We start from the raw sequence: 23,942 nt of genomic DNA, 5'->3' as shown, positions 1-23,942 counted from the left end.
TTTTGCCTAAATGTTTGGCTTCTGAAAAAATTAGAAATAATGTGCGAAAACAAAAAGCGATCCAGCTATTGAAAATTATCTACCACCTATTGTAATACATCACCAAAATATCCCCTCTGAGAACTTGTTCGACTCAAAGTAAGCTTCTTAGTCCGCAACCTATGACCAGATTCAGATTATTGCGACTAGTTTCCAGCTTATCGCGACTAAATACCACCGAAGCGCCTATCAGAATCTGACAACTTTTCACAGACCTCAATCCAGGTACACGCACTCAGTAAAACGAGAAAATAATCGATTATATTATAATTATTATTGTATTTTCAGCAAAATTATAATTTATTATGGGCGCCAAATTTATAATCCATTATAAGGATAAAATTTTTCATGACAAAATAATAAAATATAATCAATTATAAGTGATTTCAATTTTTCTGAAAATCTCTTGTAATCTACAATCTCTTTTAATCTATTATAATCTATTAAAATCGATTATAATCCCTTTTTCTGTCAAAAATCTCTGAAAGTGAGATGTCTAGTCACACTTTGGTTCATCCATCTGAACACAAAGTTTTACCACGAAAAAAAGTTTCATAGAGATCAATTGATGTTAGTTGAAAATTTCCGCGGTAGGTAAAAATAACTCTTCCAAAAAATTATGAAACTAAAGCAATGTGTTGATTTTTTGGTGGTACAAAACTTTAAATATGCATCTTGAAACAACTGAAGACGTGAAGGAATGACAAATTAAAAACGCTATAATTTTGAATTGATTTGAAAACGGTTAAAACATTTTTTTCCCATTTTTCCCATAAAGCAACGTGTACGAAAAGCATAAATTTGAAGCAACGCAGATGTAAGGTTGAAGACAAAAAAGAAAAAAAGATTATAATCGACCATAATGAATTATAATGGATTTGTCTGCAAAACAAACGAATTAGAAATACGGATAAAAATCATCGATTATAATTGACTCGGAAAACAGACGGAGAAATAAGCGGTTAGTTTTGATTAAAATATATTGTAATTGATAATAATTTGATTTTAAAAAGAGATTATAATCAATTATATAATAATTTAAAAATTTTTTTTTCAATTTTAATTAGACTGGTGCTAAAATCATAATAACATCGATTATTAACGTTTGAAACTGGATGCGGGTAGTTAACACACGGCCGTCTCGCCAAATCATTCTATAAATTTCCGATTGGAGTTTTTTCTCCAATTTCAAGCAAACATTGAACAATTTGAGGGTTTTTTAAACCGGATCAAACTCATACATTTGCTTAAAAATGAGCGTTTGAACAAGTTTTTGATCGACTTTTTCAAACATTTTTATTAGTTTTGAATTTTTACAGAAACGTATTCCTTTTTAACAATCGCAATTTACAGTCTAGATAATTTAGTGTTTCACTCTTGCGTTATTTTCATAATTTGCTGCGGGTAGATTCGAAGTTAACTTATTTTTAGGGTTGGTTTTAAATGGCGTACAAAAAGCACGGCACTCAAGTATATATTTCAAAAAAAGATATTGATTGAACCCTTTTTGATCTGTTTACACGGTTTGAATCTAATTGCAAAGAGAAAAACGCGGTTTTTGAGCGTCATCTTAAGCGGTGATACAAAAAAGTCGTAGATGCTATTGACGACCGCTAGCTAGAGTTAAGCTTGAGCCGCATAAAATTGTGACAGTTCTAAAAACTATCAGCTAGCTTACATTGTATTGCTGCTTTTTTTTGAAAAGTCCCCAAAAATTATATTTAAAAAGTTTAAAAAATAAATTGAAAACAACCATAAAAATCATAATATTAAGAATCAAGATAATGATAAAAAACAATCACAGTAATAAAAAAATTCAAAAAATAATAATTTTTGTCATAATAACACCCAGAGACGGATCTAGGATTTTCTCGTAAAAACATATTCGAAATAAAAAATGAAAAAAATTGCTGGTAATAAGCTTTTATCAGTTATTCAAAATTGCAAGAACTTTCACAAAGCAAGCCCAGTATGATGATATCCAAAGCTTACATGACTTTTCTATAGTTTCTATAGGTTACAGGTTTTTTTATTTTGAAATTCTTATACTAGTCGAGTCGAGCTTTATTCGAGTCGAAAAGCCGGCGCTGTATTTCTTAAAGAACCGCGATGATCCCTCATTAACTAAAAAAATTGCGTAAAAATTGTGATAAAAATTAACTTAATTATTTTCCGAAGAATAAATTTACAAAAGAAGGGTTATTTTGTATCTGATACAGGCATTATCAATACAGGTAAGAAAGAACATGCTAACATATCTCTAATAAATTGTTTTTACTACTAAGTAATCTGCCTTTAGACGCGAAAGTTCATTGAAAGAATGTTTTAGTGGCTACTTCAATGTCTTTCAAAACCACCCATATTTTTGTTCATGTACTTAATGAAAAGCTCACGAAGCAATTTTCATATGCTGTTTTCCGTTGAGGGTATGGTTGTTAGAGTAGAAGATCTGATTGATTCGAAAATTGTGTCAAATCTCATGATTGTTATGACAAAAATTTCGGATCTTTTCTGTTTCACGGCCCAAAATGAACCTTGTTTTTAAACTAAAAAAAACTGATTCATAATGCTCGCTCGCACCTGTTTGGTGGGAAATTGATTCTAGCGGAAAACATTTTGGGCCTTGTAATAGAAAAGTAGCTATCTTTATCACTATATCTAATTGAATTTTGTCACTAGAACTGAATATATGGTTCTTCGTGTTGTGTATGATTATTCAGGTGGTTGCACACTGGTTGAAGCAGCCTCAGGGGCGGCCACTGCAGATGCATTATCTAAAACAGATGCCATAATGTGAATCAGACTTTTGATTGAATACAAACTAAAACAAGACTGCTCGTATCAGGGTGAAACTCTGAATGTTCCGACTGTCGCTTAATTCATATCGAATAGTTTTTTTTTTTAGCTCGGCGTGTTTATTTTTTTTCGACATTTTTCCATATTCCAACGAGATCAAATTTTTTAAGTTGATTCACCTGAATTTTTCAACCCAATTCCTGGGCTTTCAAAAAATGTAAGTTTGAACTGATGGTCAGTCTAATTTTTGCGAGTTTTTCAGAGTTTATATATGATGTTGAACGCGTAAACCAAATTTTAAATCTCCAAAACCTTGCTTTGCTGGCAAAACCAAAATTTCCGCACACAGCTGCTATGATTGCTCCGGTACTTGAAGTCAAATTGAAAAAAGATAGTTGTGTGCAAAAAGCCCCAAATATTCAGACTGCCTTTCAACTCTATCAATGGAGTTCGATCTAAAATGAGATGATTTTTTGTTAAGCCATCCCCCATCCCCCACACGCTTTGTAAAATACAAAGTGATAGTTTTCGCATGTAGCAAAATATTATTGTATTAAGTAGCTTGCCTCAATTGAAATTGGAAACATTTCTAGGACGGATTAAATCTCCGCTACCCTGTTGAAAGCTCGAAATATATCGCACTTTACTTGTCCCAATTTAGCTAAATTGAAAATTTTCAACCCCCATAACTTTACGAAAAACAATCTCAGGAAACATGTAAATATATTTTTTCAAGTTCTAGCTCAGGTTAACAATAGGATATAAAAATTCATCATAAGTTGCTAGATATAAAAAACCAAACCGCGCTTAAAAATTCCGTCAATTTTTTTTGAAATCCGCATCCTTTTTCTGAAAAAAGCACGGAATGTTCATAGCTCGATTTTTTTTCGAAGTTTTATTTTAACTATTTTCAATTTTTGAATCATTCACTTATCTTTGAGCATACAACATGATATTTTTCTCAGTTTTTCTCGCTACTATCCGGAAATTATTTTGAATTTAATTACTTACATCCAAGCTGAGCCAAAGCCATGTGAACTGTTACGAAAGCTGCCTTGACATCATTGAAACCCCTGAAACAAAAAAGGATCTCTTTTGCTATCCCTCCTAGGGTATCCAGTAACGAATCGCCACCCCTAAAAAGAAATAATTCAAGGGTTAAATATATGTAAATTTTGTACCTGGTAAAAAATTCCCCCCTTTGCGAATGGGGGGAATGTTAAAGAGATCCCAAAAAACTATTCACTACTGAACTTCAAGTTAACAATTAGATAATCATTATTTTTACAACCATCATTTTCATTTGTAATGAACCATTTATTCAATCAGTTTTTTAATTTGGAATATAGCAACTAGCAAAAACAAAAATTATACATGAAGATTACTGAAAAAAAAGCATGAAAACAACCTCTGCAAAAATGAAATGAAGCCAAAACGATCCAACCGTCAGTTTAGGAGATAATGAGATTAATATGGCGTTGTTCATTTAAGTCTCCTGTACGGTACCAATAGATGACGGGAAAGTTGGCTTTTAAATAAATTTGTGATGATTGACTTTTTTATAGGTCAAATAGTTTAATTTTCCAAGCTCTCTCAAAATGTTTAACAAAAATTTCTGTTTGACAAAATTTTCTGTTCGCTGCCCAAAACGACGTAATTAAGATTTTTTGGAATCTTTCATTTAAAAAGTTGCGTATTTTTTTAAAGAAGGTTACCTCGCAAAATATTCAAAATAATCGGTCAAAAATTGATGCCAAAAAATAGTACCAGAAGAGGGATGCCAGATATGAAATGGGTAAAATTTATAATTTATAAATTTATTATATTTTGATGATGATGCCAATTCCATCCATCCGTCAGTTCGTAGTGAGTTTGATGTAGTTGTTTCTCTAGGATTTTCTCCCGAATTAAGCAGTTAAATTTTCTGATACCCCGAACTGTACTCCCGGGTTGACCAAAACTTTTTATCATACAATTTCCATGTATGAAAAACTTTAACCATAAATTTTTATACAATTCCATACGTACAGAAAATTGTATGAAATCTCTATGACAAGCATTTTTTCCATATATGAAAATTATATGATAAAAATTTTTCCATAAACAAAAAATTAGATTTTTTTTTCTAAAATTAATTTCTGCAAAGTTTTTGGTTTTGTTTGTAACCGAACTCAAGTGACAAACACCTTAGTTTACTCACTCAAAGCACCAAAGGTTGGACTGGCCTTGCATTCATAATGCATAGAAAATGACCTGAGTTGTCTTGGAGGCGTCTTTTACAAACGATAAAACAACAGTACTTGTCCGGCTTAGCCTCCATCGATTCAATTTTATTTTATTCAAAAACATAACTTCAAGACTGTCAAAAAAACAGTTTCCCTTAACTGAAATTCTTAAACGAGAAACTTTTTGGCCAAATACAAAAAGTTTTTTATTACTTTACAATCATGTATGAACTCCATAATTTTTTTTAAATTAAATCAGTCAATTATTTATTTGGTTCATTTTTTCAACATTTTTGTTTCGTTTAGGTCCACGTTTTACATTACTAGCAGAATTTGCACATAGCTAGCCAATTTCTCTTCATCGTAGAACATCCATAAATATTTCTCTAGGGTAAGAAATCATGGTCTGAGCCAAGACTCCTCCACTTGGTCCTTGTGCCTCGGAAGCACACACTGGAAGCACGGAGCACGGCAAAAGACAGCCGGCACTTCACCCAGTTCATAGTTTTATTATAGGGTTTCTCCCACTTGGTAGATAAAGCCTCTCCTATTCTCCGAAGGAAATTTGCAAATTCTGGAGCGAGCATCTCATCAACAGACACGACAAGAGGAGTGAAAGACATATGTCTTTCCTGACACGCGTCTGAATATTTTGTCTTTTTCTCAACCTCTGCTGAGTGCAAAACACTCATGGGGCTTCTGTTCTGATAGGAGTGGCGTCGGTGTCAGAGACGCGAATATCAAAAGACGCTCCTCCCTGTCTAACAAAAACTCCACGACAAAACAAACCTGGAATTAATGCGGGTGTCTCATCTTGCGGGTTGTATTCTTTAATAACCAGCTCTCTCTGTACATCTTTCCACACTAAAGAAGCTAAGTCGCCTACAGCATCCCTAATCTCATTGTGCCGTAAAGTTAAGAGACCACCTTTTTTGCACGCACGCTAACGCATGCCGTAGGGTGAATGATGACTGACAACCATCACAAAAAGTTGGCGAAGAGTTCAAGTTTTTGTTAAACTGGACACTCAATGCATCTCAAAATTCCACTTCCGAAAGATCAAAGTTTTCTGCAGCAATCAGTAACGCTGTCAGCCATGCAGACAAGCTTCCTTCATTGATCCTTTTTACTGCGCGAATTTGGTCTGCTGGTAGCTCATTCAATAAATCCCCCAACAACTCTTCATGTTGTTCTTCCATTATTTGATGATGTTTTTTCCGCGATCGAGACATTTGCTTTCTGTGGTCTTCATGGGAAAAACCGTGCTGATCAACAATAGCATCATACAGAACAGTAACTGCTTCCCGTGACGTGTTGTAAGACTCATCAGCGAAACTGGTTGGGTTAGACACTCCAAGACCACCCTTTCTTGCTGGCAAACAAAAAATACTTCTATCCATTGATGAAATCGACGAATATCCAAGTATCGCATGTAAGAATTTCTCCATCAGAAGGTTCTCTAGCGGTTGAAAAAGCTGACTAGAACCACCCAAAACACGATAGGAAAAATTCAATTCCGCTTGTAGAGACTTAGTCAGTCCTGATAAAGCACATTGTGGTTCTGTTTTTGCCACAAAAGAAAGTTTCTCAGTTTTGTCTACCCATTCAAAATCTTTCTGTTTCAGGTAGATGTCCTTCTCATTTCCGTCTCCAATGAAACAGCCCAAAAACCTCTTCTCTTCCACAATAGTAATCGAGTACTTGTCAAATATGTGATGCGCTTCTTCAGCATATTGTTTATCGACAATCAGAAATTTTTTGGAAGGCTCTGGAAAGTAACCGAAGGCGGGACCTTCCTCAATCAAATTTTTGAGCAATATCTCCAATTTTTTGAGTTTTGCTATGGCCGCAGAATCATCAGCATACCAACTTTGTAACACATTGTTCGGATCCTTTAACTTCCGAATCAGGGGAAGAAGTGAAACACCATAGAAGAACATTGCCAGTGGGTCTCCCTGTGTTGTTCCTTCCCTACTGTATATCACTTCATCGGCGCCAGCAACGAAAAGCGACGCGAAGCCTTTGTAAGTATTGAAGAGAAATCTAGAACATATAGGCCACAATATTCGAGCATACCACAACGCTGTTTCACGATTGAGCGAGTTGAAAGCATTTGATGCATCTATAAACAGCATGCCACAGCCATCTTCCTTGTTGTCATCAAAAACATCAGAGAGCGCATGAATTGCACCTTCAATGCCAGCTTTCAGCCCACAAGGTAATTGATCAGTCGAACATGTTTCTTCAAGGTCAATTTTTGTGGAACTCAGCCACACTTTTGCAAAATATTCTCCGTAGACATTCGCCTATGCCAAAAGGTCGCACGCCAGGACATTTATCAAGCGCAATCAATCTTCCAGAAACCAGTGCCCGCACTTTCGACCATGGTAGGATTTGATTGCACATTTTTGTGGCGAGTGTTGCAACTTCGTCTCTCAAGTGTGAACTTTGAGCCCCATGACGTAATAAAACCGTCGGCTAATGCTCAAAATCTGTTCCCGAAGCTCCCGAACTGCCCTGGAAAGAACGTGTCGTCTTTTCAATGGAAGCATAACTGATTATAACATCTTCAAAGTCGGGTAAAACTGGCAAGTTTTGATAGCAAATCTCTTGTGTGCTTTAATCAAAATTGGTTTCTGAGATTTTTTTAACTCTATCGATTCATTTTTATTTTATTCAATGACATAACTCCAAGACTGTAAATAAACAGTTTTCTTTCACTGAATTTCGTAAAATTGAAATTTTTTAGCAAAATACAAAAATATTTTTGTTTCTTTACAATCATGTATGAACTCAATAAATGATTTCTGATAGCGAATCTCCTGTGATCTTAAATCAAATTCGGTTTCTAAGATTTTTTCCTTCGATTCATTTTTATTCTATTCAATAATATAACTCCACATGTGTAAAATAAAGACAGTTTTCTTTCACTGAAATTTTTAAAAAATCAAACTTTTTAGCCAAATACAAAAATATTTTTGTATTGTTACAATCAAGTTTAAACTCAATAAATGATTTTTGATAGCAAATCTCCTGTGCGCTTTAATCAAATTTCTGAGATTTTTGTCGCTTATTTTATCGGTATTTTTGCTTAAACACACTCTTGATTCTTATCCTAGAAATAACACAAAATTTTATGCAAGAAAAAAATCAAGAATTTTAAATCATTGAAAAATACTGGTCATACAATTCCATTTACGGAAAGATCCTAGTCATACATTTTTAATCAATTTTTCGTTAAATTAAAATTAAATTAAAATTAAATTAAAATTAGTCTACCTTTTTTGTAGATCGACTAAAATGATTTTCCGAGCACTCCAAGAACACTATTAAGACTCTATTTCGACGTAAAAATTTGCGCCGCAGGTAAGTTTTGAAAAAAAACAGGACAAAAAAGTCGAGTTTGGGCACTTTTTAGAAATTTTTGACCAAAAATTGCGTTTTTCCGTGCGCTCTCCCCTCCAAAATTAGTATAAATTGGTGCCAAAGGCGACCTTAAAAAAATTTGGGGTTAGTCGGCCTAAAATGGATGTCATAAAATAATACCAAAATGGGGACCCTTTGGTTGGTGAAGGGGTCTAGTTCCTGAGGGGGGGGGCGTAACATTGAAAACTTAACCATGAAAACTTGAAAATTGAAGAAACTTACTCTTTGATTTCTGCTGCGGCCGACATGAATGTGACCCAGTGAAATATTTGACCTGCCACTGATACCGCAAGCACAACACTTAGAATTCCAATTGCACACAGAAGAATTCGGTTGCTGTTGTTTTTGTTGTTTTTTTTGCGATGTGCCTCATCTGCGCCCATTTTGTTGTTTTTTTTTAGTTGTCAAATGTTGGCAAATGTAGTTCAGGTTTGAAACTGATGATTGAACTTTAAGATAATTAAATCTGCGGAGACTGAAAAGTCAAAAGCTTGTGAAGGAACTTAGATTAAGATAAACAGATAAACACTTCCCAAATGACTTTTATCTTGCGATAAGTTTTCGAATTAGACGATACGTGACAAAAATTGATTTAAGGTCAAGTAACTACCAAAACTTTATCACAAATTGTAATTATAGATGACAAATTATACTGACATAATTTAGTTTTTCCCAAATTTCGGCTACCCGGGGTTGCCAAAACACTTTTTCTTAGAATTTTATTTTGCCAACCTTACAACTTCTTACAAAATAAAGCTCTTAAAGAATATGTTATAAAAAGGGGCTTTTCTTTTAAAAAAAATTCGAAGATGATAGTAAAATTGTCAAATTGCGCATACTTGAGAGTTTGCAATAGCTGGTCTGAAATACCGCAAAAAATGCCTCAAAAAACACTCGAAATTTTTTAGTGTTTAAGTTGTAGATTATTTTTTTAAAATAAAGAAGAAAAAAAGTCAAATAAAAGAATGAAAACTTACCTTTCAAATTGATTGAGAGTTTCAATGGTTTTGGTACTTGAGTTTGACAGAAATAAGAAAATGATTGGAAAAGGTAGTTTAATGTTTTTGGCGTCCTTTATGCTCTGTGGAAATAAGTTGTACCTTGTTGCCCAGTCGCGTTTCCTGATGAGAAAGGATATTAATCTTGTTTTTCAGCAGCAGAAAAAGACATTAAAATAGCCTCCTATTCGTCTTCGACTAATTGTGTATTTGGGCACCGGTGATTAATCTCACAACAAAGCATTTAAATTTGCATCAACAACCAGATGAATTCCCTTCGGGACTATTACCCATTTTAAACATAGAGATGAAAAAATAATTGGCGCGACAGCGGAAAGCATTTTTAAAATGAACAATACAAATAATTGCAAAATGTTCAAACTTCAATTTCCAAAAACATGAGTCATTGAGTTTATCTTGGAAAAAACTCTAAAAAAATTGATCAAGGATAGCCGGTTTCAGAGAAAGTGCTCCGAAAATCCTTCTTTTTTTGCAGAAGTTATTTTGAATTTTTGAAGTTTTTTGTTCCAAAAATGGCGCTGGAGGAACTTCAAAAACTAGTTTAACTTAAATTTTATGATTTATCGTTCTATAAAAAGAGCCTGTTCACTCACCTTATTCGCTCGAAGTTAGACCAAAAATCAAAAAATTCAAACGGCTTTTTCCCAAAAATGAGAAAAGTTATAAATGTTGTTTGAATCATGAGTGAAAATGTTTTAACAAGATAATTCCCGCGTCCCATACTGGCAATGATTATTTGTGGTACCTAATTTTGCGTCGAAAACAAAACAAAACAAAAAAGAGAAAAAACTAAAACACACCCGTATACAAATTTCCTTCCCATTTTCAATGTTCGGAGCAACAAATAACAAACAAATAAAAACACTTGTATTGGGGCAAATAGTTTGACTGCCCTTTAACTTTTAATGATTTGTGTTCAATTTTCATTACAAGTACAATTTCAATTTAAAGTAAAAAGTGATATTTTTGTTCCGACTTTTGAGACCCATATTACTTTTGAGACCCTTTGTTCAGACCCATATTACAAAAGTTGACAGCGTATGCGTATTGATCCAGAAATTTGTGGGTTGCTATGCAAGTCGGCTTGCACTAGACTAGAATGTGGACGGCTTCGCTGCTCGAATAGCATTTGATTGTTTCAATACGCTAGTTTTTGATGAGTAGTAAATTATCCTCATTCTTAATCGTTCTAAACTGAAATAATTCCAATTATAATTGAAATGTTCTATTTAAAGGCCAGCACTTGCATTTGGTATTGGCAGTACAAAAGTTGTCGTTTATTAAAAAAGTTTGTACGACAACTATTCCTAACCATTTAAGGGGCAGTCAAAACATTCGGGGCTTTGCCCTGATAAGCGAGAAGTCTTTTTAAAATATAGTAAGATATAAATGACACCAAAGATCCTGCTTCAATTCAATTTGGAATGTTTTCTGAGCATATTAAATAGCCGCTAACGCGTGAACAGCACAAAAAGGATCGCGCGTTAATTGTCGACAAATGATCACAGGTGAAATAGCTTGTTAAATTTGAGCTCATTACAACAATACCTTTCAGATGGTATACAATGTTCCGCCAAAAATGACTAGCTAAGAAATCGAAATTGATCCGGAGAAAAAACAAACCGAGCACAAATATACTGCGACTTTGTTCGAAAGTAGTCGAATCAAATATCAAATATCAAAAATATTTTCAATATATGCGTTGAATTTTTTGAAATTTTTTAGAAATTTTTTTTTACAAAGGACGCGCTGGGTGAAGTTTCAATAACTAGGCAAATTAAATTTCATCTCTTGAAGTAAAAGCTTTTTTTCTTTATATAAGACATAATTGCTCGCTTTGCTTGCTTAAAATTAGAATAAAAACCAAAAATTTTGTACCGGTTTTCTCTACAATGTGATAACTTTTCGGGAATTTTTCATAGTCATTTGAATTTTGAATTTCGCCTGAAAGATCTTATTATATATCACTATACTCACTCCGATGATAATTGCTGCTTATGAGTAATAATGCATTTTTTCAGAATTTCTTATTGCTGGTAACTTTGGGCTATGCACTATACTAAGTACTTGGTAATCTTCAAAAAAGCTTAGAAAATAACTAGATTGCTTGTATAACAAGGCAAAGCATTGAATATTCTGATTGCGCTTTCAGACCATTTACAAAGTTTTTTGGTTGCTAAATTGACGAAATAATTTTTTTTTAAATTCCATTTTTCTGCAGTTTGTCTCTCACACTCTAATCTAAACTACAAAAGAATGCATTTAGCGTCTAATAAAATAGTGACTCACCAAACCAAATATCTTGCCTCGATTCATTTTGGAATGCGTAAGCTTGCTGCTTACGCGTGGTTTAAGAATGCGATATTTTGCGCGTTGATTATCCCATTTTGGCCCAATTCGAAATTTTCAAACCCCTGGAAAACAATATCTTTCAGATGTTATCAACTTTCCATCAAAATTCCTGAATTGAAATTCGAAAATTGATTCAATAAAAAATTGGCCCAAACATGAATTTCGCAGGATATTTCATCTAGAAATGACATTTCATTTTGAAACTCACATTATGTTCCCTGAGTTATAGAAGTTGTACGTAAGTTGGTTGATTAGTCAATACTTCGCGATGACGAGTCAGTTTTCGATAAATTGCGCCGATGACGAGTTGTTCCTCCGACTTTCAAAGCAAGTGTGGAAAATTTATGCTTGAGATGTTTTTTATTCAGTCAAGTTAATTTAGCTGTGAAAATTTTTGTAGTGTTACGGGGTTTCAAAGTTGCTACTTTGGCCAACTTGGGATATTTAACGATAATTAACGCGCATTTACTACGTCCTCATAAAACGTGTGGGGGGCATTGTTACATAAGCTTCTGGTGGGATAAATTGGAAAAAATTGGAAAAATTGGTCATTTTTCGGCAATTTGTCAGCTTTTCAACCAAAAGTTTTTAAATTGACCTGAAAGCTCAGTTGGAACATGCAGGGCTTCGCCCTGATATACGATTAGTTACGTTTCTTATAAATTGGAAGACAGTTAGGGGTACCCCCTTTATAGTACGTATCAAAAATATCCATCCATATCAAGGATTGATTTAACGATAAGCAAATACGAATTTTTTTCAGTAAAGAAGTTCCTCCTTTTGCGTTGAGAAAAAAATAATCAAACAGATCCCGAATTAGTTACGCAGATCCAAAAGAGTTGAATATGTTTGGGGTTTGTTTTTATTCGGACCTTTTTTGGCGATTAATTTTTTTGTTTGTGGCATAATTTTAAAACCAAGTTCAAGGATGTAATGCCTGGAACTCAAAATCAAAGAAAAAATATGACGGCAAACGTCTTTCAAATTGCCGTTTCCCACAAAGTTCAGATTGTAGTAATGAATTCCGGCTTGGTTTCTATGCAGAACGCACGAATACAGAGAGCTGATTTTTGTCAAAAATAATTTAAAAGAAAGCTATATCATTGGGAATTTTGAACTTAATGAAAACCCATGTTTTGACGAACGTAAGTTTTCTTTTTAAGAATTTATTATTTTCATTTTGTAAGGAAACATTTGAAATCAAGAACTACGAAAAACGTCTAAAAAGGCATTTTGCATTTTGGTCTTATTTAATTCAATCTTAGTTATTTTTTTGCCGAACTTGATGCATTGATTAGCCATTTAATTTCAACTGTATTGATTTTTGGTTTCAGATTTGCTAAACCAAACTTTGTATAGTATATCAGACTAACACACATGCTTTGGATATAAAAACTTTTGTAACCTCACTAAAGCGTCTGACCATTTACTTGCGTTACTCAGTGGTGTAAGAGACCTAGTTTCATTTCTATGCATAGAGACACTGTTTCTATGCATAGCTAAGTCTATCTCATTTAGGTTGAATTAAAGTTTGATCGAGTCTAACCCTTAAGTAGTGATGTTTATTATCAGACCAAATTCGACCCTAAATTGAGCTTTGTGAAGAACTGATAACAGTTTGCTTTCTCGATTTGTAATGATTCATTTAATTTTTCGATGTGAACTATATTTGGTTATCTCCTTCTTTTGTTTATTTTTTATTGGAACTTAATCATTTATTTTATTATTTTTTTGTCGGAACTTTTTCATTTATTTTATTATTTTTTCATCGAACGTTATCATTTATTTTAATCAGCCTCTTCGTAGTTCTTTATTTCTTTTCCTGCCTGACCAAATTGAGATATTAACTTCTGAAGAATTTGAAAATCTTCTCTAAGGTTACTATTTTAATGTTTTTCTATTATCATTTTCTTTTCTGGGTCTTTTCAGCTATACCCCAAAAGCGATAAAATTTGAAATTAACATTTTTATCACAAAATTGGGAAACTGTTAATAGAAATTGCACTATATTTTTATGGGAAGTTAAAAACGAAGCATTTCTAATTAATTGATCCTCAAACTGACGTTTAATCCTTTTCGCTCCAACTTTCACCAATTTTTGCGCTTAAATTTTATAAAAAGGATGCCAAATGCAATTTAATTGTTGAATTCGTTTTTTATTTTGCATTTTTCTGGCTTGATTTAACGTTCGCGATATCTGCCCTGCAATTCAAGTAAAATCAGTACAATTTTTTAGTAAAATTTTCCATTTTATTTTTTATCGCTGAGGGGTTTTTAAACAAAAAGACTGATTGTTAGCAAAACATCTAATTTTTTATTTGGATTTCCAACTGCAGAAACAAGGAAACTTTATCTTTGTTAAACAGCGTATAAGTACTGCTGTTTTCTGTTTACCAAATTACCGAAAAAACAGAACCAATTAAAAAGAGCAATTTTTTGATTTTTTGACTGAACTTTGCATGCTATTTAAGTGTCATCAATTAATTTTCAATGTCATGAATTATGTCTGAAAAATAGTTTTCGCGTCCAACATTTTTTCCTAGGTAGGACAATTGTTCATTTAATTTAAGTTTTTTTTTGAATTTTTGTTTTCAATTAATTACAAAATGTTCTTAGGACTGGGCTATGTAGGTTTTGGTAACTAGACTATTTTTTTCTGGTTCGGATTGGCTTCAATTATTTTGAACTTTGATGATGATCAGAATCTTTTATCTTGATTTGTTAGTTCAGAGCTCCCATAAAATCTAGTATACACAAGAACAAGACTGTTCGTACCAGGGCACAGCCCTGAATGTTCCGATTGCCCTTTAACTGGTCTCGAATAGTTTTTGAGTAAAACAAAACATTGAGAAAACTATAACTTATAGGGTGATCATCTCAATTTTTAAGTATTGAAAATTGCGTCGCGCCTTGTATGGTATAAACAGACAAAATTAGCGTGCCTCAATTGAATTTGGAATAATTTTGTAGTGCTGGAAAGTTCGCCACGCCTAAATATTACGCTTTACAATTTCACCATCAAATTTTTAAAAAGCAGGTTGAAATTAGCCTAGTTCTACTGCCCACGTTTGATGGATTAGAATAGTATATATTTTCCCTACTTTATTCGAATTCAAAACAACAAGACTGCTGCTGGCATCAGGGAAACCTTAATGATCCGACCGCCTTTAAAAAATCTACGGAGAATGGATGAATATATTTTTTTAAAAAAGAAAAAACTTCACATTTTTTGAGACTCTTTTAAACATTATCTTTCACCCTCTATGTTAAGTAAGAGTGATATAATTCGGAATAAGCCAAGTATTATTTAAACTAAATAGCATGCTCAATTTCGTTTGGAACAATCTTTAAAGCAGATTAAATCTCTGCTTTCGTGTTGATAGTACGAAATATATTGCGCTTTAATGATCCCAAACTTGCTAAATTTACAAAATGGGTCTCGCATAAAAAAAATTTTTTCTTTTGAGCTCTAGAGTACAAAAATTTTTGAGTTATATAACAATTACCTTTAAAACTTGCAAGTTTCAAGTCGAAATTTGACTGGAGATAAAAAATACCACCCCGAGTACAAATGTTTCGACAAATTCATCAAAATTCGAAAAAATTACAACAACAAATAGAATAAAAATATACTGGGCTAGCGCAGATCTAAATTTTCTCGAGGTCAGGTTTTCTAGCTCTCACAAAAAACCATGAACGACTTATTTTGCAATAACTGTCTGCGCTACAGGCAATTTATGAAAACGCAGGCCAAAAAGGACATTTTTAGGCAAATTTGGAACGTGTGTTTTGAAACAAGGTTGTTATTTTGCGCGCTTCTGCCTCAAATTTAGTGTATATTGACACCCAAAGCGCTTTTAGAAAAATTTGGATTCCGTCAGTCAAAGTGGGATGTCGTAAAAAGTAACAAGCGGCGAGACTTATTGGGTTGTTAAGAGTAAAAATTCTATAAAAACGTCAGTCATCCCTCGCTAAGTCTGCTACTGATGCCAGGAGAAGATGATGCAAAAATAGCAGAAAAAAAACTTGCTCAAATCGCAAAAAAAATCAATCCATTTTTTGTTTCGCCAGGCAAGAATCAAATGAGCTTTGTTGCACATGGTGATTTTGCCTAACATTAATAAATCATTTTTAGATAAAAATTCTTTAATACTCGAGTGCTGATAAGGTTTTTATTCCGACTTTTGAAAAAAGTGAAGAATATATATATTCGGGTTGGCTTGTATTATTATTCAGACCAATTTCACATACCTTTTTGCTCATTCAGGGGATTAATCAATTGATTTGCATGGTCGCCGCTGAGTGTGCACATCACATTAGTGTCCTGTGACAAATCAGTCTAAAATGCTCGTCTAAAATGTATATCGCGAAACTAAGAAATTGTTCCAAAAGAAACGAGGCCATACGCAAATTGGTCTTACTAATTAAAAAAACAACTCATTCTGACATTATCAGCCTAAACCTCATAGTTTTGCCATTGTTTATTTTACCAAAAACTATTCGAGTCCGATTAAAGAGCAATCGGAAACTTCGCCGAATCATAGCGACAACCCTTAATTCGAGCTTTTTTTTTACAAAGCTGGGAAAGTGAAGTTTTTGGTTAGTACCCGGGGCTAGCACGAAACATTAGGACAAAAGTTATACTAGGCTAGCGCAGATCTATGCTTTCTTCTCAAGGTCAGGTTTTCAAAACAATTGCTTAAAAATTATCTAATTATTATTTCAGATCCGGGTTGTGCTCACCATTTTGCATATGCTGAAAAAAGTTACATTCACAATGGATTACTAAAGCAATTGATTACTAAACTTATTGAGAGCCATTACTTTTCGATCCACCTTGACTTCAATCATTAATTACTCGTTGATCGATACTTAGAATTTTTTAAATAATTTTTCATTCAGCATCAAAGCATTTTTCTTTTGACGGTTCGATCCAAAATGACCAGACTGGCTAATGAATTTAGTGGCGACAACAGCCCAGAGGGAACCAAGTAGGCCCAGAGGTCGAGCCCCCATGTGAGCAAGCATTTTTTTTCTAAATTGGTCTGAATAACAGAGTCGCTCCTCGCCCCAAACAAATATATGAAAGGTTAACATTGGCAAAAGTAGAACCAATGTTTTCTATTTAAATTAAGGCTTCCTGCAAATTGACGCTTATAAATTTTGTAAAGCACTGAAAATGAGACGATTGTTTAAACTTACAGTGCCAGTAATTTTCCACTATGGAATGTGAAGACAACCTCCAAACAATTTTAGAAGCCCGTATGCTAGCATTATCAAAAATCGGTCATTAAGAGACCCAGTGTTCCCGCGCCTAACGGTATTTTTAAAATGAAATTCTGGATTTCTTAAATAGGTTGATTCTCAGATCTGAAATACATGATTTCTGATCTTTGATAAGGTTTTTAAAAGTTCAGATCTTTATTTTCTATCTGAAATAGAAAATTTCAGATCCAATTTAACCTTGAAAAAGTTCAGATCTCAATTTTTTTCTGAGAAAATCTCTGTAAAATTAAATTATAACATATGCATTTACAACAAACAGATGAAGTTTTTTTGCTGTTCTCACAATACTTAATCATATTCAGATTAGTTAGTGGTAAAAAAAACTTCAGGATAAATACACAAACCATTTTTTGAAACTTAAAATTTCTGTTCAACTGTTTTTGAAATTCATGTGCTCTTTATACATTCCGATGTTTATTTCACGTTTATTTTACATATAGTAGAATAAAAACTATAAAAAAATCTAAATATTTAATGATTGAAGTCAAAGTGGATCGAAAAGTAAGGCAAATAACTTACGCGTGACAAATTATCCCGCACTACAATATCGTTTCAAGTTGATTTGAGACAGGCTGATTAATCATATTATTTTCCTATACGACTCACATTTCAGCACTTGAACATTGATATTATCAGTTTAACATTCTTAATTTGTCATTATTTTATAACTGAAAACTATTTGAGACAAACCAGCTACAGGACAATTGAAAATTTCAGGCCTTGCCCTGATACGAGCAGCCTTGTTGTCTTTTATGGGATCTTTTTTTTTCATTGGGCGATAATGCATTTAAAAAACAAACTAGTTTAAATTGGCCAATAGAATATATCTGTCGAGTGCTAAGCATTTAATAGCATTAAACATTTTAAAAAATTTGTTTGTTTTACATTTTTTTTGCAAAATTTCTGATTTATCATACCACATATTATGTACCATATATTAAGTTTTTGGATTAGAATCTGCCTGCTGAAGATTCGAAGTAGTAAATGCTTGATACTATTTCAACGGCCAAGATATTATTTTTCATTTTTCAATTTTCACTTTTCATTTTTTCAAATGCAATAGTTCTGTATTAACTTTTTATTGTAATTGCCGAATAACCCATCAGTAAAAATACTTTTGTGTAACTGGGTTCTGTGTAAATCCATGTAAAACACAAACATTACCTTGCTCAAAAAATATCATGCCGTGAAATGCAACCGTCTGAAAAAACTGAATTACAAAAGAAATGTACTGCTTTAAACTCAAATCATTTTGATTGGTTAAACTTTTGAGCTCATTTTAATGAGTTAAACGTCAAAACGCAAGAAAAATTGACTTAAAAAAACGTTTTTGAAGAATTTTATTTTAACAATGTAGATTTGAAAAATTTTGAAAGTAGACGGGACAGAAGTTTTGGGACTGGTAATCTGACTTTTAAGAAAAAATCTGTTTATGGCAAGTTAAGAATATAATCATGAAGTAGGAAAAAATTCAAAATTGAACAATAAAAATTGCACATGAAGCTTAGATCATGAAATTTGGAGCACGATAAAGGGACATAAATTTTAGTTGAAGATCGAACGAGCTTTAGATTTTTAAAAATGTACAAGCAAGACAAAAATTTCGGGCCTGTAAGTTGAGCTGGAGGGTTAATCAGCATATGGCAAATTAAGACCACATGACAAAAAATACGAAAAAAATCTCTGAAATCGAAAGAAAAAAAAACACAATACGCTTGAAACTGACAGGAGAAAAAGCGCAGCGTAGAACAAGTTTTTTTGCGCATCCCGTTTGCTTTCTTGAACGGCATTAAGTTCAAAAATAAAAATGTGGACTAAATTTGGCTCTTTAAGTAAATAAAGCAAATGAACTCGATGATACTTGAAGAAAACAAAAACAGACAATAATTTTAAAAAATGTTTTTAATTTCCTTAGTTTTGTCATTTTAATCAAAAACAATCCGAGAGACAATCACACTAAGAAATTGGTATACATCTCAAATACTTATTTTGCTTTCCACCTACATAACAAAACTTTAAATTTACAATTGCTTGTATAGTGAAAAATTACAAATAGATACGTTTCACATAGACAAATTACTCAACCTGTTTTAGTTTTTTTTCGCAGAGTTTTTGACATTGATCGGAAAAAGGCCGTTCATCGACTTTCTCCGGCCGTTCACCGGAAAATGACACAAAATTTGTGCCCGGTTAGGTTCTTCTCAAAGCATGTTTTGACTTCTAACTAGTAATTTGATAGTTTTCTTTAAAATCCGAAATCTATTAATGATTTCAAATGAATTTTGGAAGAAAAAAATTTAACTTCGAGCAATTTTCTCACAATTATGAGGGTTTGAAAAATGCCAAAACCGCTAACAACTGGGATAACTAACGGTCGAAGAATTTTGTGCTTTATTCTTATGCGAGCTGCTATTTAAATTGGTTCAAGTACAGAAGAAGCATGTTGGTTGGTCAAAAAGCATTCTAATTTTATCAGTACAATCTTTTAAAAACATGTGGGGATTGATTTCTAAACCCGTTGAACTCGTTTAATTTTTGATTTTATTTAATTTTTCTAAGTTTTAAAACTTAAACCTGTAAGCGGCAAATTGTATGAATCAAAATTCGATTGAAGCAAGTAAATTGGCATCAGTGCTAAGCTACCAAAACCAAAAAAAACGTCGCGTAATACTTTACATAGCGTGTGGATGTGAGAAAAAAAAACTAGAAAAAATGGATCTTTTTCAGTTTCCATCCACATTTTAAATTTTTCCTTTTCTCGATTGTGGTACGTGTTACTATGACTGAAGGCGTGAATTAACGATGTGACTTATAAAGACTAAATGCTAAATGTGTTCAGAATAATTAATTACATCAACATGCAAAACTTCATTACATTTTGACCACGTAAAATTTTTCTTTTTTTTTCGAAACAAAAATGCAAATGGAGTGGAAAAGAGCTTAAAAAAATCAAAACTTTTTGTTTATCGTTCCGATAGTTTTGTTCTTTGGCGTGGGTTTCTTCAGCAGACAACTTTTGACTTTTTTACCAATCTCTTTTGAATGTGCTTCTTATATCACCTGGAATATAATGACATCCTGAGATCAAATTTAAAAACGTTTTCACCTGAAATTATAATTGTAAAATTATAAGGATTTGATTTTGCGACTACATCGACTACTCTAGTTCAAATTCAGATAAAAATCGCTCAAATTATTTTGCACTATTAAAATGTAACTAGAAAATTAATTGGTTTTAAATGCTATTACTGAGCGCACAATTTTTCCTTAATAAAACGTTACCCGGCGCAAAATGTATTTTTTTCTTAATCATCATAGCTTGTACAAACTGGACATAATGACTTGGTATGAGCAGTCTTGGGCTTCACGCTGATAAATGCCGTCTTAATTTATTTGACATTTATTTGAAATCAAGACGGCATGTATCAGCGTGAAGCCCAAGACTGCTCATACCAGGTCATCAACTTTTAAATGAAAGCGATTTTCATCGTGCGCTAAAGAGCAGTCACAATATTCACAATAAAACACACCCAATTATAAAGCCCCGCTCGCTCATTTCATGATGAGAACAAAAAAAATTTTAGACTTTTTTGTTTTTCTAGTTCTTTTTTAATAGTAGTATTGTTCGAATTTCTCGAAATTCGATAATTTTTGAGCGTCTTGCTGTCTTAATCCTATACAGTGCTGAATTGATTTAAATTATTATGAAAAATTGAGTATAATTTCATAATTCAAACTTGTTTTTCTCAAATTAGTTTAAGATTACAAAACAACAACGGAGCAAAAATTACTCAGAACTTCACCAAAAGTATTGTGCCATTTGTTTTGCGAAATTCGGAATGAACATTTTTGGCCCATAAAAGGGTCGTTTTGACTTTTTTGAAATCAAGAGTTACGCTGAAAACACTCAATAATTGGTGTGACACTTATATCAAAATAAGTCTCTGACTCATCCCAACAAATTAATATTTCAAAAATTGTGTTTAGGGGAACATTTTTTGCTAAAACAGGTCACAAAATTTCAGCTGATAAACAAATTTAAAAGGTTTTACCCTGCAAAAAAATTGGTGAGCTGTGTATTTGGTTCCTTTTGATATGAGTGTCTCATCAATTAAATTGGTAGTTCCACCGGAATTCTTGATTAACTAAAAAAAATTCCAGCTGATTCTTTTCTAGGGTAAAAATTTGATTCCGAACTCCTTAAAACAAATTGCCCCATACTAATTCTAGTGATTCTCTAATCAACTTGATTTTTCTTCGGCTTTTGTCTAATGTTTCCCTAATTGGTGAAAAGCGCGTTTAAATTTTCCTATGTGGTTCGTTTTGTCCGGTTGTAGTTTTCAGCAGTGTAGTTTTTGTATCGCAAATGGTGCGAAGCTCAGTTTCGCCTCTGAGTCAATATTAATTCATTCGAATCGCAATTCACTCTAATTTTTACGCAAATCTATAAGTCTATGTAATTGCATTTTTATCAGCGTAGTTTTATGTTTAAATATTTAAAGCGATGCATATTCCAGGTGATTAGTTTAATGATTTATTCAACAAATACCAATAAATTAAACTGTTTCAGAAGGTATAGCCAGGTCTGCATTCACTACCGTGGCTTGAATTATCATCTAAAAAAGCTGTTACTCTTTTTCATCTAATAAAGCTTTTACTCTTTTTCATCTAAAAAAGCTGTTAGTCTTTTTCATCTAAAAAAGCTGTTTTTTTTTCATCTACAAAAGCTTTTGCTGTTCAATTTTTTTTTCAAAAGTTCAAATTAACACGTCACCAATAGTCATGTTCATCACAGCATTGTTGCTTAACGCAAAAAAAACATGTTCTATTTTGATTTGCTATAACAATTTTGATCGGAAATGTAGACAGAAGTCAAAAATCGTTTTCGAAAGCAAGAGATTAGAAAATCGCTATTTTTTGCGAATCTTTGACTTTCACGCGATGTCCGATAAAGTTACAGATTATTTGAATCAGAATACGCGTTACTTCAACTTGCTCCAGAACTCCGAGGTCTCCGTGAGTTCAGACATGTCAACCGGTGAAGGTCAGGGGTCAAGAGGTCAACAGAAGGTCACAGAGGGTTCATCTGGTCAAGATTTGATAGAGGGAATGTGTTCTATTCCTGAGTTTTATGATGGAACTTCCGTTTTCATGACTGGTGTCACAGGTAAAATAATTTATACTGGAGAAAATAAGTAACGCAACTAGAGAAAGATAACAATAAAACGTGAAAAAAACTCTTCAAAAAAGAAATAAAATTAGTAACAATTACGTTAGTTTTTTGCCCGCAATTTGAGATGTACCAAATTCTTTTTTGATAAAATCACAAGAAATCCATAAAACTCAGACAGCAATCACAAAAAGCTCATTATAAATGGCAAATATTTTTTGTAAAACAACGAACTTCTTTTTGCGTGATAAATTTTTTGAACTTGTTGACTCTGTTTGCTGACGAGTTTAAGCTTTTAACTGTTTTCGACCTTAAAATATTTGTCCCATTCGAAATTGATCAGCTATTTAAAAAAATTGAACTCAAGATTTAAGAACTGCAATTTTTAATATAAAATTAATTTAATGAAATCTAACAAGGATGGCGTATTGTCAAAAAACCGTGCAAAAAGCACAGAATATTCCGAATACAATAATCAAAACAATTAATTTGAAAAATCATAAAATTTTGTTGAAAAAAAGAAAAAAAATCGTTTTCATTTTTCTAAATTTTGTGCTCTTTTTTCTTCATTAGAGGCAACTGAATTAGATTTAAACAAAGAAACTAATAGCAAACTTAACATTTAAATGTTGCATTAATTGAGAGTTCCATTTGTAAACTTCGTGTCATTTATTCTGTAGAAAGGAAAATTAAACCAGCTTTTCTCGAACCGGGAACCGAAAGAAAATCTTTTTAAAAACATTTTTGGAATCTGAATCACAGAGGTAGTCAAAACTGGGCGAAAAAAAAACTACAGGCTTATCCTTAGTTCCTTCCGTTCTCTTCTTAAAGTAATCAGAACAAAAACAGTTGACGAGACACTGGTTAGTCTTTTTTTAGGATTCATCAGAAATAGAAAACTAATTTTCATATGGAAGAAAATTTGCAGTTTTACATGAAAAACAATTTTCTAAATTTATTAAAAACGATAGCGAAACAACTTTTAGTATACGTGTTTGTAATTGTTATCTCTAAACTAAAAAAAAATTGTATTTCATTTGAAAAAGTGCAATATTTCTAAATATAAAAATCAGTTTTCCCATTTAGAAGAATCCTAAAAAAAAACATTTTTTTCCCTTTTACTTCACTAAAGGAAGAGACGGATAACTATGATTCGATTTATAATCCGTTTTTTTAAAGGATTCATTGGGAAGTCGGTGTTGGAGAAGCTTCTGAGAGCATGCAGTGGGGTCGACAAGATATTTGTGCTTATTCGGAGCAAGAGGGGGGTGAATCCGTCTGACAGAATCAAAGAACTATTCGAGAGCAAGTTATTCGAAAAGGTACCATTGAAACCTAACAGTTTTTGAACAGTCTTCTGACATCGGTGTGAAAGCTTTTCTTCGTTCACATTTTATGCGAAACTTGTGTGAGGGCAAAAAGTGGGAGTAAATCATTGGGAGCTGATCAAAAATTAAAGTAAATGAAAATCCGGAACTGAAAAGGCTTAAAATTGTGTGGCAACTTTTCGTTTTTTTTTTCGGTGTAATTTTTCAGTTTTCTGGATTTGAAATAGTTGCATGTATCATGAATGATTTTCTACAAAATATCTTATTTTTTAATGAAGTTTTTAATGATTTTATAACCGAT

The 23,942-nt window shown here is 32.7% G+C and overlaps 2 protein-coding genes across 7 annotated transcripts in view; one reads left to right on the top strand and one right to left on the bottom strand.

Moving 5' to 3' along the window:
- Positions 1–2,241: 2,241 nt before the first annotated feature.
- LOC134844679 (uncharacterized) lies at positions 2,242–9,697 on the bottom strand. Of its 3 annotated transcripts, none has more exons than XM_063861489.1 (4): positions 9,587–9,697; positions 8,709–8,961; positions 3,847–3,971; positions 2,242–2,813 (listed from the first exon to the last, which is right to left on the bottom strand). In XM_063861489.1, exons 2-4 carry the CDS (start codon positions 8,867–8,869, stop codon positions 2,752–2,754), a joined length of 348 nt encoding a protein of 115 aa, XP_063717559.1. In that variant the 5' UTR covers positions 8,870–8,961; positions 9,587–9,697; the 3' UTR covers positions 2,242–2,751. The 3 variants fall into 3 exon arrangements, with proteins under 3 accessions (XP_063717559.1, XP_063717558.1, XP_063717560.1); XM_063861488.1 differs by having other exon boundaries at positions 9,464–9,671; XM_063861490.1 differs by having other exon boundaries at positions 3,847–3,908; positions 9,464–9,671.
- A 3,470-nt stretch (positions 9,698–13,167) lies between these two features.
- Positions 13,168–23,942, top strand: part of LOC134844049 (fatty acyl-CoA reductase 1-like) — a 31,925-nt gene continuing 21,150 nt past the window's right edge. The window contains exons 1-3 of one of the 4 annotated variants that reach the window (XM_063860511.1): positions 13,168–13,734; positions 22,145–22,310; positions 23,493–23,635. In XM_063860511.1, the coding sequence (XP_063716581.1) occupies positions 22,172–22,310; positions 23,493–23,635 (282 nt within the window). In that variant the 5' untranslated portion in view covers positions 13,168–13,734; positions 22,145–22,171. Of the gene's footprint in view, positions 13,735–21,332; positions 21,661–21,704; positions 22,311–23,492; positions 23,636–23,942 lie in introns of those variants that run through there. The other 3 variants (XM_063860510.1, XM_063860509.1, XM_063860508.1) reach the window with 3 other exon arrangements.

Source organism: Symsagittifera roscoffensis, chromosome 4 (genome assembly GCF_963678635.1).
Source record: "Symsagittifera roscoffensis chromosome 4, txSymRosc1.1, whole genome shotgun sequence".
Classification (NCBI taxonomy): domain Eukaryota; kingdom Metazoa; phylum Xenacoelomorpha; order Acoela; family Convolutidae; genus Symsagittifera; species Symsagittifera roscoffensis.
The sequence above is the reverse complement of the archived record's forward strand: the minus strand, read 5'-3'. Positions and strand labels throughout refer to the sequence as shown.

Bases quoted from the DNA above. Each gene is read 5' to 3' on its own strand.
- LOC134844679 (XM_063861489.1), bottom strand. From the start codon at position 8,869: ATGGGCGCAGATGAGGCACATCGCAAAAAAAACAACAAAAACAACAGC. The intron at 3,972-8,708 runs GTAAGTTTCTTC...ATTTCTTTTTAG, and splicing joins GCCGCAGCAGAAATCAAAGA to GGGTGGCGATTCGTTACTGG. The intron at 2,814-3,846 runs GTAAGTAATTAA...CATCTGTTTTAG, and splicing joins GGCTTTGGCTCAGCTTGGAT to ATAATGCATCTGCAGTGGCC.